Genomic DNA, 16,048 nt, shown 5'->3' with positions numbered 1-16,048 from the left:
TCGAAATTAAAAAAACATCTACAAAAACAAAAAAGAATTTTTTTTAACTGGTTTTTATTTGCTTTTAAATCATGAATTTTATCTTTTGACCTGAAATTATTTATATTATTCCATTAGTTTTTAGTATATCTGTTGATAATAATTTTAAAAGTATACCTATGATTTTTTTGCCACACCCAGGAATCGAACTTCGTACCTACTTGGTGGTAGTCCGCCACTCAACCCACTCGGCCATCCTAGTAAATTTATTAATGAAATCAAAAACTTAATCAGTTCAAATAGCAGAAATGTAAAAAAAAAATGTCTGAGCTAAATTATTCAATGTCAAAACCAAAAAGTGTCCGAGCTAGATTATTCAATATCAAAAACAAAAATCAAATACTAATCTTGGTAATTTCTGTAAGGCTTCTATAAATTCACTAAGCAGGCTTTTCCGAAAAAAAAAGCTTTTTTCGTTTAAGTTTCTTTAACAGTATTTAAACAACTTATTAGAGGTTGTTAAACAAGTTCGAACTTCTATAAACATTTAAATTCTGAAGAAAGCTCAATACAAGCTGTATAAAAAGTAGTACCTGCGAGATCTCAATTTATAGAAGCTGTTGTGCTAGTTGGGGAATTTGTGCTGAATTCTTCAAAAGGTTTGTTTGGTTATTTCGTTGTTTTCATTTACAGGTTTTTGGCGAGTTTAATCAAAAACTTGTGTTTTACGAAAACTTGTGGTTTATGAAAAATGTATGGAAAAACTTGTGTTTTTGATATACGTTTTTGGAGTTTTTCGCAAAAAACCGCGTTTTTGGCTTTGTGTGAAAAGGCTATTAGTGTATTTATTTTAAATGTACTTGGCTAAATCTTGAATTTAGCGTAGGTTGAAACATAGAAACACTTAAAATGCTATGGTGTGGCAGTGGCCTTAGAATAAAAATTATAACTAAAATGTAATAAACTATTGTGAATACACCACAATATCCCTTATGTTTCTCAGAACATCCGTAATTTTATTGAAATATCCCAGCGCTACAATCGGTTAGTTCCTCATGAATGACAGCAACTGTCAAAAATTTGACAAACTACCATCGCTGCTGTCTTGTGATTTTTCGATTGAGTTTTTGTGTTCTGCCGAGGTAATTCGTTCGATAGCTTTGCAAAAAAATCTGTGAATAAAATCCGTGAATATTTAAATAATCCTTTGTGATTTTTCAACTTTTAAAATGAGTGGCTTTCCGGGTACATTCGCTTTCGACGAATATGGCAGACCTTTCATCATTTTGCGTGACCAAGAGAACCAGAAGAGAATTACTGGAACCGATGCAATTAAGGTAATTAATTTTCTTTGTATTTCCATTTTAATTTTATTTTTGGTAAGGAGTGGTTTTAATCTACTATCTTGTATTCTTTTTTCTTTACCTGAATAATGCATAAAAGACCATTCATCCATAGCCAAAACCCACACAAAAACTTAACAAAATTTTCCAGCAGATGTTCCTAATTTCCTCTTAAAATTAGTTAATAACACAATAAAGTACATAATTTTGAAGAGCTTTTGTTAGGATTCTCTTCCAAGAACCGAAATATTTAATTTTCCATTTAAAATTCTGTGAAAATTAGTATTTTTTTGAATTTGTTTAATTTTTTTGTTTGCAACCAACCGGTTTGAGGTTATGTCTTCTTCTCTGAGTCATTTTCGTTTTGTTTCCATTCACTACTGTATACACCCCACAGAGACGTCTAGAACAATCTGATGAAAACATGTGCAGAATAAATTATTGAAAAATGAAATAATTTCAAAAATGTTATGCATCATCTGGAAGTAATTTTCTTCTGAAAGAAGAAATAAATGTTTACAGCTCGAAGCTTTTATTCAAAATAAATAAAAATTAAAACAGTCCCTTTCCTGGCAATAGGAAAACTGTTTCCGTTTAAGACTATATTTTTTGTTGGAAAAAGTACCATTTTTTCTGAAAATCCATTTGCTCACTTTGCTATCCTAATTATGATCAGCTACTACTTCAGTAGTGGATCCCATAAAGGGCTTTTTTTTATAGCCAATCATTCCGATATTCATAGAGTTTATGGGCTATTCGTTCTCCATACATTAATTTTAGACGTTTAAAAGTGCCTAACCCGCATAAGTAGGTACCTTTGATTTTTTATAACCAACATTTTAAAGATTTTTTCATATAAAACTCATCTTTTAAGTACCTTTCGCTTAACTACCTTCCCCGCTTATCTACCTGGTATTTTCAATACTTGTAATAGAATTTACCTTCTTTCAATTTCAATTTCTTTTTCTTAAGTGCTTTAGAATTCATAAATAAAAAAGTAATAGCTATGATTCAAATTTATGATCAGTATGAGCAAATGGGCCTTAATCAACTAAAATGGTGGAGACTAACTAATTAGCTAATTTAAACTCTAAAACTAATTTTGATTTGTTCTGAAGTGAAGATATGTTTTCAGTTATGAAACATATACAAAACATTTTTTTTAATAAATTGATTTTGGGCTCAATAATTAATTTAAAAACCGTATTGTTGCGTATTGTTGTTTGGACCAGCAAGAAAATAGAAAGTGTATCGTTTAATTGGACTTTATCCTTGAGATTTTAATTGGACCTTATTCTTGAGATGAGTAAAATTCCCAACCACCAAATATCTCACTATAAATTAATTACAAATTCCCTTTTATGAAGACAATTTGAATCAACCCTATTTTGAATGAAAATTCCCGGAGAAATGTGTTCGGAAGAAGGGCTCCGAATCGAAAAATTCCAAAAATATTATTTCTTTTTTGTTATATATTTTTATCCTTTTCAAAAAAGCGCAAAATTTTCCTAAACTGTTTAATTGGGAGCCCTTCTCCCGACACCATTCCTGGGAGTTTTAATTCAGAACAGGTTTAAATATGTTTTCATATCCCAAGCGGATAAATGCTCAGCCTATCATAATTCTTTCTAAATACTTTACCAACAGCTCAACTCGCTTATTGCAAAGATGAATCAGTAGAAATTGAATTAAATATTCTAGACACCACAAAGAGTGCAATCTTTGGTTGCTTTCTTTGATAACGTTAGTAACCTAGCAATCACGAAACTAAAAGTATATTATATACTTCTCTGACATAGTGTATAAATAAAATTAAAATCTACATCTAATTTCCTTGCAGCATCAGAATGGACATTTTACTAGTGTAATATGCTAGTCGTTTTCCTGACTGTCACCTTATCTTAACCTGGGGTGGAATTACGGTACACGATTACGATCATACGTTAACGTTTTGATTATTTCTGTCTCTATTTAATTATTAGAAAACGATAGGGACACATAGCAACCATACGTTAACGAACGTATGCCGTACTTCGACCCCTGGTTTAGAAATAGATCTTCATCGCTATTTAGCAGCTAGTTAAGAGGTTTGGTCTCTCCAGTTTTTTAGCATTGCTTTAGTATCTTCTATGATTGAATTCTCTATAGCGGGTAGTAAAGACTGTTAAAGCTAAAGCATTAAATTCACTTACGCTGTCCAAGTTGTGCTTTTTGCTTTTCTTTTGGAACCATAATCTATTGGCTCCTTTTTGAATACGTTTGGAATTTCTCTATAAAGTACTCCTGATGTAGATATACTTTCTAAAGTTTTCCAAGTCGATAATAATTTTAGTTATTCTGATTTGAAAAAATTCCCCATTTGAAAAAAGTACATTCTCGTAGAGGAATTTCGTCCGTCGGCGTCGTTTACAACATGATCATTTTGGTTACAAAACCACCTGTAGACCGCCAAGTGCGTTTTTGGATATCAAGTTTTTTCGCTGCTTAAATAAATTGAGCCTTTTTCTTGTAGTTATGTCGTGCCGGCTTTTTGAAATCAGCTTGCAGTGTCTTAACGTCCTTCTTGGAATTTTCCCAAGTTTTACCTTAAAGCTCGTAGAAGTTTGAAGACGAAATTAGAAGCATGCGCATTTATAATGCTCAAATGTCTGAATTTGATATCGATTCAATTCTTTTTTCTTAAGCCTCCGCGACACCAAATCCGCAAAACAGATTTCTTAGAGGCGATTTTTTGTTTTTCCTTGCCTTATATTAGTCCTTATGCCCAGTTTCTCAATCGAACTAATACAAAATATTTTATTTTTTGCAGACTCACATTTTGGCTGCTCGCCAAATTGCATCGACCCTGAAGACCTCACTGGGACCCAAAGGTCTGGACAAGATCATGGTCAGTGCCGATGGTGATGTAACAGTCACCAATGACGGTGCTACCATCTTGAAATTGATGGAAGTCGATCATGAGATTGGTAAATTGATGGTTCAATTGAGTCAATCGCAAGATGATGAAATTGGTGATGGAACCACTGGCGTAGTTGTTTTGGCTGGAGCCTTGCTCGAACAAGCCGAAAGCCTCATCGATCGTGGCATTCATCCAATTCGTATTGCTGATGGTTTTGAATTGGCTGCACAGTGTGCTGTCAAGCAATTGGATTCAATTGCTGAACCCTTCCCAATCGATCCCAAGAACAAGGAACCTCTGGTCCAAATTGCAATGACTACTTTGGGCAGCAAGATTGTCAACAAGTGCCATCGTCAAATGGCTGAGATGGCTGTTGATGCCGTCCTCAATGTGGCCGACATCGAAGCAAAGGATGTCAACTTTGAATTGATCAAGATTGAGACCAAGGTTGGTGGACGCATGGAAGACTCTATGTTGGTTAAAGGTGTTGTCGTCGACAAGACCATGAGCCACGCTCAGATGCCTAAAGTATTGAAGGATGTCAAGTTGGCCATCCTCACCTGTCCATTCGAACCACCAAAGCCAAAGACCAAGCATAAGTTGGATGTCACCTCAGCTGAAGACTACAAAGCATTGAGGGCTTATGAAGCTGAAAAGTTCGCTGATATGGTTAAGAAGGTCAAAGATGCTGGTGCAACTTTGGCTATCTGCCAATGGGGTTTCGATGATGAAGCCAATCACTTGCTTTTGCAACACAATCTTCCAGCTGTACGTTGGGTCGGTGGACCTGAGATTGAATTGATTGCTATCGCTACTAAGGGACGTATTGTTCCTCGTTTTGAAGAACTATCCGCAGAGAAACTCGGCAAGGCTGGTCTTGTCAGAGAAATGTCTTTCGGTACTTCCAAGGATAAGATGTTGGTTATTGAGGAATGCCTGAACTCAAAGGCAGTTACTATTTTCCTACGGGGTGGCAATGAAATGATCATTGCTGAAGCTAAGAGGTCAATCCACGATGCCATTTGTGTAGTTCGTTCATTGATCAAGGTAAGACTGAATGTGAAAGCCTTTAAGATGAAGATTTTAATATATTTTTGATTTATTTTAGGATTCCCGTGTTGTTTATGGAGGAGGTGCAGCTGAAATCAGCTGTTCATTGGCTGTGGCCAAGGAAGCCGATCAACTTTCAACCCTCGAACAATATGCCTTCCGTTCATTTGCTATTGCATTGGAGAATATTCCATTGGCTTTGGCTGAAAACAGTGGTCTGCATCCAATTGAGACCCTCTCAGAGTTGAAATCCCGCCAGGTTGCCGAAAAATTACCCAGCTTGGGTGTTGACTGCATGTTAACAGGTGATTCGGATATGAAGAATCATCATGTTGTTGAGTCTCTGCATTCCAAGAAACAACAAATCCTTTTGGCCACACAATTGGTGAAGATGATTTTGAAGATTGACGATGTGCGAACCAAACAAGATAATGAGTACTAAGTTGCGCTCTTCATACACTTTTTTGTGTTAACTCATTTGTGTTCTTTTTCACTCATTAACATCGTTTATAAATGTGTTTTTTTGTTTAGTTTTACTTTCACTAAAGTAAATTTGGTGGAAAAGAAAAATAAAAAAAAAATCACTACACGCTAAAAAATTTGTCATCATCTCCTTTATAAATCAGCTCACAAATTATTTTTGTCTTCTTTTTTAATAATTATTTTAAACACTCACATATAAAAAAAAAATACAAAACGGAATTAATAAAATCACAACTTTAAAACGTGAATAATACAATTGAAGTTATTTTTGGTTTTATTTTGAAATTCCCATAACATACTACAACTTAAAGTGAATCGTTCTCAAATGAAACTTCTCTTACGTTTAGTTTGGCGATTGGTAAAGCATTTTGGAGGATTTTCGATTAAGCAAAAACAAAAATTATCTTTTTACTTTAATAGATTTTGCCAGAGTGGTACCGCAGATATGAAAAAGGCTAACCGTTCGTTTTCGCCGTTTTTAATTTTATAAAGTTTTGAAATCTGCTGGATAAGGGACAGGAATAAAATCGAACAAAATTCGGCTCCGACGGATACCTACCTCGCTAGGGCCGAACGTTTTACCTCGTAATGTTTGGACATTCATTTAAGAAAATCATACCAAGTTTGGTTAAAAACTTCTGAAATTAATCCAGCATCTATACACCCCTATTACGGTTGGCGGTTTTCAAAAACCCACACAACAACGATTTCGCTCTGGAAGTCAAAGTTGAGGCTTAAGTAAAGTAATTATCGTGTCATAGGGAAAAAGGACGGATAGTTTAAGAAACTGCGATGTTAAATTTTTAATTAAATACAAATTTGGCACTCCTAGAGCAAGCCGTTTTCTTGTCGTTTTATGACAAACCCCAACCGTAATATGGGTGAATATATATTTATGGATAAAATTGATTTTTATCTTAAATAAACAGTGACAAAACAAACAGATTAGTTTGGAGGGTTGTCAATTGCTTACGGAACTGTTGTCATACAAAAACAATGGTGTATTAGTGGCAATATCTGTTTAAACAAGACAGAGAGGCCATAGAGGATGATTCTCTTTTGAAAAGTCATGGTTACAAGTTTTTGGGATATGGAACGTATTTAGCTAATCGATTATTAGGAAAAGATGTCAATATTACAGGTGGATACTACACAAAACTTCTGCATAGGTTGAAAAGAGGTCCCAAAAAAAGAAAACGAAACTGCTCAAAAGTGGATTTGCTTTGGGAAGACAAGGCTTCAACTCTCAAGAGTCAGTTTGCAAGGACCGCCTTTCAAAAATGTGGGTTTAGTATATTGAATCATCCACCATAAAACAGATTTGGTGCTTCTGATTGTATTTTATTCCCGAAACTGAAAGAAAAAAAACGAAGAAAAAAAAGGCCGCCTACGAACAGGTGAATTCAGTAATTTCAGCCTATTTTGAAGATCTTGCAAAAAAAACTACATATCGTCGGTGAAACCAGAAAAGTGTGTAACTCCATTTTAGAACATTTTATAGGAGAGCAAAAAAACAAAATCGTTTTGAAGTCATTTGTATGAGTTTTCATTTTCTAATTTGCTAATAAAATAAAAACTATGAACTTTAAGGGGATTCTGAGTTTAAGGAACGGTAAATATTAGGTTTGAGACTTGGGAAATAGCTTTCCACGCCATCTACAACTCAGACCTAAGAACCTGAAAATGATATAGATTTTTTTTTTTTTTGACAGCCCATGTATTTCCCATAAGAGAAAACGAAAGGAGAGTTACAAAAATTAATTTTTTATAATATAAAATTATATGAACAACAACAGGTTTTAAAATTTCAATAATTAAATAAAATGTGTAAGTTTTGAAAAAAAGTGAAATATAAGTGCAAAGTCTATGATATAATGCTTAATTTTGCAGGTGAAAAACATGAAAAAGTGAATAGTGAACAACAACAAAGCACAAAACATTGACTTGTCATTAGCAGCGAGCAGCTTCTAAATTGCAATTTTGTTGAGAAGATTAGGTGGGTTATATTTTGACTATAATCACAATTTATAAATAAATAAACCTCTTTGAAATCGTTTCTAGGTCTACACATTTTAACAACAAGACCAAAAGAATCAACGATTAAAAATGTAAGTTTATCGAGCCCTTTCTGCGGAATTATCGTAAGCGCCAAATTTACTAATTAATTGTGGACAAGATGTAATTGTATTTTTTCAACACAAAGAACGAATATGATTTAACTTTTTTGTGTTAATCTAATCAACAATTGCTCTAAAACACATTCAGATCAAAATTGTCTCTAATTTGTCTATAATCAAAAGAAAATAAAGATTTTTCTAATCACGATAATTTGTTGGGAAGGGCTCGATATGTTCATCCACTTTTTTTTTTTTTATTTGGTTCAATATTAAGTTTTTGTTTTCTATAATTTATAGGGAATCAGCAAGCAATGCCGCTCAAAAACAAAAGTTCCATATCTGTGGTGTTAATCAATGCCATCAATATCGAAGTCCCGGAATTTCGATGCACCGAATACCAAAAAAAGTATTGTCCAATCGCAACGAACTCCTCAAATGGAAGCAAATTTTAAAGATGGGAAAGCCTTTTCCAAAAAACTTCGTTATTTGCAGCAGTCATTTCAAAGAAGGCCAAATTTTAAAATCGCTTCCAAGAGGGAAAAGGTCACATTCCTATCTTGTGGATACGGCTTTTCCTTCTTTAAATTTACCAAAATCAATAATAATAACGAAGATAGAAAACAACAAGCAAGACAGACTCGAACGTTTAAAGAAGAGACATGATGAATTTTCTCGGTAAGTTCTAAGTATAGCTTTATGTTTATATGCACCAGCCCAATTTGTACCATCCCGGTAAAGGGGCATTCCATGAAGAATGGTAACTTTTTATAATTAGGAAAAAGAGCAATAGATGGGATTTATTGCAATGAAAAACTTCTTTAGAGGCAGAAAACTCTTTATCAAGAGTTAACAAGTGTTTGCGAAGTTAACTCCTAAATCGATATTCACCTAGCCAAACTTTTCATCAAGTTTTAAGTAAAAATAAACGCTTAAATGTTGTGGACTTAATGTCGCGTACGTAACGCAATATATGTATCTAATTTATGGTAACTATATTTGTTAAATTGCGACTTGTGGACGCTTCATTACATAGAAGGGATAATATAAAATTATTTCTTAGTGTTCAAATCGATCTAAATACACTTGATATAAATTTCATATACTTTACAATGAAAAGCTGCTAAAACTTCTTGTTGGGTGGAAATTAAAGACGAATACTAGTCCAACTCTTTTGAACGCAATAATCTTAATCACCTCCATGTTTCCAACTTACGTAGCCAGGCACTGCTAATATTTATCTGCTGATATTTATATCTTTTACTTAGTTCAAGGCACGATCAAATTCATTTGTATGTTAATAACTTATCATCGACTAAATTCCACTGTCCACGTGCATAGTGATATGAGTCGTTATTACTAACTCGTGGAAAATCCAACCATTCTGTATGATCAAACTCATTTCCCATGAAATTTAAATAATCTTCACCTTCTAAGGTGTGATTGCGTGATTAAACGTATCATTTTATAGTGCAATTCCTAGGGCAATTTTTATTGATGGTTCACTCATGACAGACATATGAGTGTATATTTCTGTGTCCATAAGACAAAATGCAATTGTCTTATCACCTACAAGGGCTTGATCATGAGACTCTGCATATGTCAAGGTACTCTCCTTGGAAGACGATTACCTACAGGTACAGGCATTAAAAAAAAAAAATTGTTACACTCATGAAACATGGCAAAGAGTTTGATTTTGGGATAAGAACCAAGGATCTAAATCGTCTATAAAAAAAGTTAGGTTGAATTTTGATGACAAGAATGACAAAATATCGTTTCCAAAATGGTATAAAACTTTTCTCTAGCTCAAGTACTTTGGCAGTGAGAGGCAGGTCCATATTGAGTTTCAGCATATTTCAGTAAAATGTTCTATACTGAAAATTGGAATTGCTCAAGGGACTCAGATCGTTTTATAGAGACTTAAGAAAAAATCTATCAATGCACGTTTTTGGATGACAAAATATCGTTTCCAAATTAGTATTAAACTTTTCTCTAGCTCAAGTACTTTGGCAGTGAGAGGCAGGTCCATATTGAGTTTCAGCATATTTCACTTAAATGCTCTATACTTCGTTTAAAAAATTTTATACAAAATGGAGATTAATTTTTTTTTAAATTTTGATTTTAAATTTTGATTAAAAATGTCTACAAAACCGACTATCAACATTATTTAAAATTGTGAAAAATGAAAATATCTAAAAAAAAAAAAATAGAGCTCCTAGAAAGCAACCAGTGTGATTTTAAATGAACCCAAATGCATTAGGAAGATTATTTTGGGGTTTCTAGTATTCTATTCTTAATTTAAAACAAAAATAACTCTTATTCGTTTCTATTCTTTTAGACAAAATAGTTTAAATGTTGAAAGAAGTAAAGTTCAAGAAGTCAGTTTATCTAAAGACACCTCAGAAACGGTTATAATAAATCAAAATAATGAAATCAATGAATTCAATACGATTGGGATTCAATGTGAAGTAGAAGTTGCAGATAAAGGTACTCAGGTGAGTGAAAAAGAAGACCTGCATTTTTACTCGCTCCCATTCGCCCTTGATACCGATGAAAAACTGAATACAATGACTGGGATCCCAACCCTTGATTTTCTTGAAAAACTTGTTCAGTTTTGCTTACTGGTTCGACCTTCAGTAGGAGAAAAGAAAAGAGGAATGTGTGTCAAAAACAAAATAATTTTGTGTATGTACAGATTAAAAAACAACTCAACCAATGCTCACATATCAATTTTATTTAATCTTTCGTCAAAAACTGCAAAGACATATTTTACAAGCTACATCCAACTGCTTTCTAAGGCCTTAAAGCCGTTCATTTATTGGCCAACAACTGAAGAGAATCAAAAAAGCATGCCCAAATGTTTTGAAAAATTTTCAAACGTAGTTACTGTGCTGGATTGTACAGAGATAAGAACTGTGCAATTCCGTTGCCTGACTTGCAAATGCTGCACTTACTCGCATTATAAAGGCACACACACTGTGAAAGTAATGGTCGGAATTACTCCATCAGGATTAGTTAACTTTATTAGTCCTTCAGTATCGGGAAGAACGTCTGACAAAGCAGTTTTTAATTTAACCGGATTAATAAAGGTATTGAAACCAGGTGATGCAGTTATGGTGGACAAAGGGTTCATGATTGGGAACGAACTATTTCAAGCCGGAATAGAAATGATACGTCCACAATTCATGAACCCTGAAAGAACGAGAGATGATGTTGAAAAAGATCGACTTATCGCGTCTGCAAGGGTGCATGTAGAGAGACGTTTTGCGAGAATCAAACAATTCAAAATGCTGTCTGAAAAAGTGACAGAATCGATGCTCCCATATTTTGATGACATCGTAACAGTTGTTTGTGCTATTTCAAACTTGAGCTCGCCAATACTTTCTGATGAAAAGTTTTAAGCCCTCCATGGAATAAGAAAAGGTAAAACAAATTTTCAACTTTTATAAAAATAGCATATAATTCAATAAATATTTTCTATTTTACAGCCTTGTGTTATTGTCAGTTCAACTTTATATATTATTATACTAAATAATTTCAATTTCTGAAGTGTAAAGCAGCTGAAGTGAAACGAAAAATTTTAAAGTATCCAAAGTCAACAGCGAACATGTTAACGAAAAAATACTATCGGGTATTGTAGCAAAGTAAAAATAATAAAAATACAAATAAAAAAAATACAAAAACATCAGAAAATAAGTTTCAAAGCAAAAACAAAACAAATTTAATTTCGTTTAAGATTTCGCAAACGAAATTTTTTTATGGAAAATTTCGTTTCGCTTCAGCTGCGTAAGGGGCATAAATAAAAAAAAAATTAAAAATAATAATTAATAAATATTGTATATTAATACGAATTACTTTTTAGTGATATGAAGTTACTTAATACTAAATACCATGTTTTGTTTCAAATAATGTAAAGTGTACATTAGACTCATTCAAAACAAAAATTATTTCTTTTTTGTTCATAGTTATATCTAAAATATTGTTGGAAATGACGAAAAAATAATACTGTAAAAGTTACAGCCCTTAATATTAATATTAAGTACTGCCGCATCACAAACTTCTATTTCCCATAATGATTTACATGAGAAAGATTGTGTTGTTGAGCTTGGAATTTTATAACTTTTGAATGGTTCGTCAAAAAGGCTGGACTTAATCATTTTCTTGTATAAAATTGAACTTTCTACAAAAATTCTAATTTAATAGTAGGAGTTTGACAGTTAAATAAAAGTATTTTTGAAACCAAAAAACAACATAGAATACAAAAAATTCGAAAGGTTTGCCAAATTTTTTGAAAAACCAAATAATTTCGTCAAAAAATTGAAAAAAATTAAGAAAAAATTACATTTTATATTTTAAAGAACTTCGAAACGGGGTAGTTTATCGAAAAAAATTAATAAAAGCTTTTTTGTAGATCGTTTAATTTTATACATGAAAATGATTTAGACCAGCCTTATTGATAAACCATTAAAAAGTTATAAAATTCCAAACTCAAAAACACAATCATGTAATTCATATGGGAAATAGAAGTTTGTGATGCGGCAGTACTTAATATTAATATTAAGGGCTGTAACCCTTACAGTATTATTTGTTCCTCATTTCCAACAATATTTTAGATATAACTATGAACAAAAAAGAAATAATTTTTGTTTTGAATCAGTCGAGTGTACATTCAATTAAAGTCTTATCACAGTATATCACAGTTTTGGCAATATGTGTTCAAAATAAACACTTGTTAATATTGATATATATTCTTCAATAAAATCTAAGTTTTTTTTAACATTGATAATTTCTATATTTTTTTTCTCAAAGGAACTATATATTACTAAATCACAGCTCTGGAGGTTTAGCAGGAAGAGTCCCAGTTGAATCTGTCCATAGTACTCGTGGCGCTCTTTCAAGTTATAAACAGCGCCGTCATAAAGCTTTAAATAGTTCAATTCCGGCAGAAGGTCCTTGGCAGATTTTAATTTCCCTTTGATAGGACTTTTAATTTCTACCAATTTCCACTCATCACCATTGTAGGAGATCCCATCAGGGCTGAACGCCAGGTAAGGAAGAGTGGGCGGTATAAATATGCCGCAGTCGAAAATTAAATAAGTTTTACCATACACCTCTTTCGCTTCCTTTTCCGATAGTTGGCCGTACCTGTAAAAGAAAAGTGTTTTTATACATTTTGATTCGCATTGTTCTTAAAAATCAGTTTTTGAAAAAGGAGCCAATGAATTTTTGTTGAAGGGTTAATAAGTAGGTAATGTCATACCAAACTTTTATTTTTGAAATCCTTTGAAAATTGTATAATATCGGATACATAAATCAAAATAATGGGTTTGTGTATGGCTTTTTCATATCATCAGTGATGGTGCCTGTGAAATCAATTTATAAGGTTTTGAATGAACAACAACAATAACAACTTGTGTGTGTTACCACAAAGTTCATAGGTTGGAGTTATAGCCTATGAACTTGTTGGTAAGACACACAACTTGTTGTTCATTCAAAACCTTCAATATATCAATCAACTATCGAATTACCATAATTTTAACAATTTTTTTTATGAAAGTAATGAATATCTGTAACTTGTTTGTAAGACAATATTGCGTAGTTAATAACACATCTTTTTTTTAATCAAAGCTGTATTTAAAAGTCATCACAAATATATGAATTCTTGGATTCGAATGTCCATGTAGTTCAAAGCGTTTGATTTTTCATTTTTGAACATTTTAATAAGAATTCAAAACCTACATAAATGCACTGAACAAAAAAGGGTAATACATACTATTCAAATTCTTTTTTTATATGAAATAAAATAAATTTAATTTGTACAACAAAAGTTTATCTATACCATTTTCATACATGGTTTTGAGATTCTAGTTTTGAATAAATCCAAAAATAAAAATTTGTTTACTAGTTTACTATTCCTTACTGTTTTGTTCACAACAAGATCTTATTTAACATACCTTGTGGCTTCATTTCCCTTAAAACTGCTTGCATAAGTTGAAGCTATTTTTTTTGGCCAATCCGGATTCTTATTTTTGGAGTATGTAAAGAGTTGGTAAGAAATGCTTCCTGTTATTCTTAGTCGCCTCTCTTGAAGCCATTCAAAAGATGACTGACTAAGTGTTTTTTTGCATATTTGTATTGCTTCTTCCTTTGATTTTTGGATTTTTGTTTCGAAAAGTATTTTGTACGTTTCGTTTTTAATACAATTTTTCATTTGGAACTCAAACGCTTTCAGGTTTTCATTTTCCATGAAAATCATTTCGAAGAAACCGTCCATTCCAGTGTCTTCTTCTTCCACAGTGGGTTCATTCGCGGAAGATGAAGACCTATATGCCCTTTTCATCCGACCGAATTCGGAATTTGGGAAAGCTAAAGAAAAAGGTATTCATGTATTAATTAATTGTCTAAAATAAATGTTAGAAGCTTGAAATTAAATTTTAGAATAGAACAATTAAAAAGAACAATAATTTTAAATAAAAGGTCTGCTTATGACTAAAAATTAAACTATTTAAATAAAAGTAAGCGTACCTTCATGCCCCATGGCCAGAATTTTTTTAGCCATGTCATCGGTGACTACATCGTCAAATGTGTTCACCTTTTTCAACACGTGACACATATCCACCACTTCAACTCCGCCAAGCCCTGCGACCATATCCCGTGCTACTTTTCCCCACTTCTGCTGCAGCTCTGTTGAGCTTAGTTCGTGCAAATAGGGATTTCTATAAAAAAAAGTAAACATGATATGGTTTATAAAATTGAATATGGCTTGCTCTTACCTTTGGATTGAAATTAAACAGGCGGCAATGTGTTTACATTTCGCTCCAATCCCTGCTTTGCACGAACATCCGCACTTCCATTTTGAGCTCTCTTCATTGATGTTTTCAATGGAAACTTCGTGAGGCCGTTCACCGACGTGAGACGCTTGGAACACATAGCCAACTATTTTTTCTTTCGTTGTGCCCAAGGAATGGATCCATCCTGCGTCTAGGATGTTTTCACCCTCACGAAGAGGGCGTACGGCGTTTTCGAAGTAGCTCATTATTTGGTGGATTTGAACTTTAAAAAAAGTGCCCCCATCCACCTCATCCTCTTCATCGCCAGAAACGTTGAAGTCTTGTCTAAAATGCAAGCATTTGAAATTGTGGCTTATTTCACTTAAATCTTTTTTAATTTAACAAATTAACTTACGATTTATCCTGTGCCATGAATTGTATGCTTTTATTTTTAAAATCAAAAGGAATTTTTTTTTAAAAACAAATGCCTGTTTCTTTTTCCTTGTAAAAGGGGCTGTTTGTTTACATTTTTGAACCACGAAATTAAACATTATATCACCGACTTTACACGTATGTTACACTTGTTTTCAAAATATACACATTTAATTTAACTATTGACATTTAAAAACATATTATTATTCATATAAAGTTATTTTATAAAAAAATAATTTTTCTAACTCTGTTTTTGTTTTTTCTTATGGGAAATACACGGGCTATCAAAAAAAAAAAAAATCAATATCACTTTCGGGTTGCAGTATCTGACCACCAGGTGCCGTGTTGCCAAGTCCCAATTAATAAACTAGGTACTTGTTGATCAATGTTAAAAATAGGCTAAAGCAGGATTGTAAAAAATCATTTTTTTAATGCATTTGCTTTCTATTACAAATTGAAAACATTAATGCAAATAAAAACAATTTGCATAAAAAAAAACTATTATTGCAACTGAAAAATATTTGCATTGAAAAAAAATATTTAGGTACTGCAACTAAAAATATTTTGCATTTAAAAAAAATGTTATTGCAACTGATTTTTTTTTGTAATGCAAAATTTTTTTTTCAATACATTTTTTTAGTGCAAATATTTTTCAGTCGCAATACTAATTTTTTTTTTTAATGCAAATTTTTTTCAGTTGCAATAAATATTTTTTTTAATGCAATTTTATTTTATTTGCAATAAATATTTTTTTTTAATTTCAAATGCATTTTCTTATTGATATTTTTACAACTCTGGGATAAAGAGAGAATACATTAAACAACAAGAAAAAATAAAACCATGGTAAATTTTCTCCGCCTTTCGTGAACTTTGTGACCCCCCTTCGTATGAGCTTATAAAATTCTGATGGGAAAAGTACAGTTGGTTAAAATGTTCATAATCGATATCACTTTTAAGCCTAGTACGCAGCTGAAACGA

At 32.4% G+C, this 16,048-nt stretch overlaps 3 protein-coding genes across 3 annotated transcripts; 2 read left to right on the top strand and 1 right to left on the bottom strand.

The window, feature by feature from the left end:
- The first annotated feature begins 1,049 nt into the window (after positions 1-1,049).
- LOC129905860 (T-complex protein 1 subunit epsilon) lies at positions 1,050-6,010 on the top strand. Its single transcript, XM_055981482.1, has 3 exons — positions 1,050-1,316; positions 4,132-5,268; positions 5,330-6,010. The coding sequence occupies exons 1-3, from the start codon at positions 1,209-1,211 to the stop codon at positions 5,711-5,713; spliced, it is 1,629 nt and encodes a 542-aa protein (XP_055837457.1). The 5' UTR covers positions 1,050-1,208; the 3' UTR covers positions 5,714-6,010.
- Positions 6,011-7,433: 1,423 nt separating this feature from the next.
- LOC129905998 (uncharacterized) lies at positions 7,434-11,680 on the top strand. The gene is made up of 6 exons (XM_055981620.1): positions 7,434-7,581; positions 7,645-7,750; positions 7,816-7,862; positions 8,169-8,546; positions 10,207-11,291; positions 11,357-11,680. Coding segments are annotated over exons 3-5 (1,443 nt in total). The 5' UTR covers positions 7,434-7,581; positions 7,645-7,750; positions 7,816-7,860; the 3' UTR covers positions 11,270-11,291; positions 11,357-11,680.
- A 530-nt stretch (positions 11,681-12,210) lies between these two features.
- Positions 12,211-15,415, bottom strand: LOC129905999 (uncharacterized). Its single transcript, XM_055981621.1, has 5 exons — positions 15,054-15,415; positions 14,642-14,983; positions 14,394-14,584; positions 13,823-14,234; positions 12,211-13,013 (listed from the first exon to the last, which is right to left on the bottom strand). Exons 1-5 carry the CDS (start codon positions 15,068-15,070, stop codon positions 12,563-12,565), a joined length of 1,413 nt encoding a protein of 470 aa, XP_055837596.1. The 5' UTR covers positions 15,071-15,415; the 3' UTR covers positions 12,211-12,562.
- Positions 15,416-16,048: the final 633 nt, after the last annotated feature.

This window comes from Episyrphus balteatus, chromosome 1, assembly GCF_945859705.1.
Source record: "Episyrphus balteatus chromosome 1, idEpiBalt1.1, whole genome shotgun sequence".
In the NCBI taxonomy this organism is placed as follows: domain Eukaryota; kingdom Metazoa; phylum Arthropoda; class Insecta; order Diptera; family Syrphidae; genus Episyrphus; species Episyrphus balteatus.
This window is presented reverse-complemented; position numbering and strand designations above follow the sequence as displayed.

Coding starts and splice junctions, on each gene's coding strand:
- LOC129905999 (XM_055981621.1), bottom strand. Junction 14,235..14,393: donor TCTGGCCATGGGGCATGAAG/GTACGCTTACTT, acceptor CTTTTTCTTTAG/CTTTCCCAAATTCCGAATTC. Junction 13,014..13,822: donor AAGGGAAATGAAGCCACAAG/GTATGTTAAATA, acceptor TTTCTTTTACAG/GTACGGCCAACTATCGGAAA.
- LOC129905998 (XM_055981620.1), top strand. Junction 8,547..10,206: donor AGACATGATGAATTTTCTCG/GTAAGTTCTAAG, acceptor CTATTCTTTTAG/ACAAAATAGTTTAAATGTTG.
- LOC129905860 (XM_055981482.1), top strand. CDS start 1,209: ATGAGTGGCTTTCCGGGTACATTCGCTTTCGACGAATATGGCAGACCT. Junction 1,317..4,131: donor CTGGAACCGATGCAATTAAG/GTAATTAATTTT, acceptor TATTTTTTGCAG/ACTCACATTTTGGCTGCTCG. Junction 5,269..5,329: donor TAGTTCGTTCATTGATCAAG/GTAAGACTGAAT, acceptor GATTTATTTTAG/GATTCCCGTGTTGTTTATGG.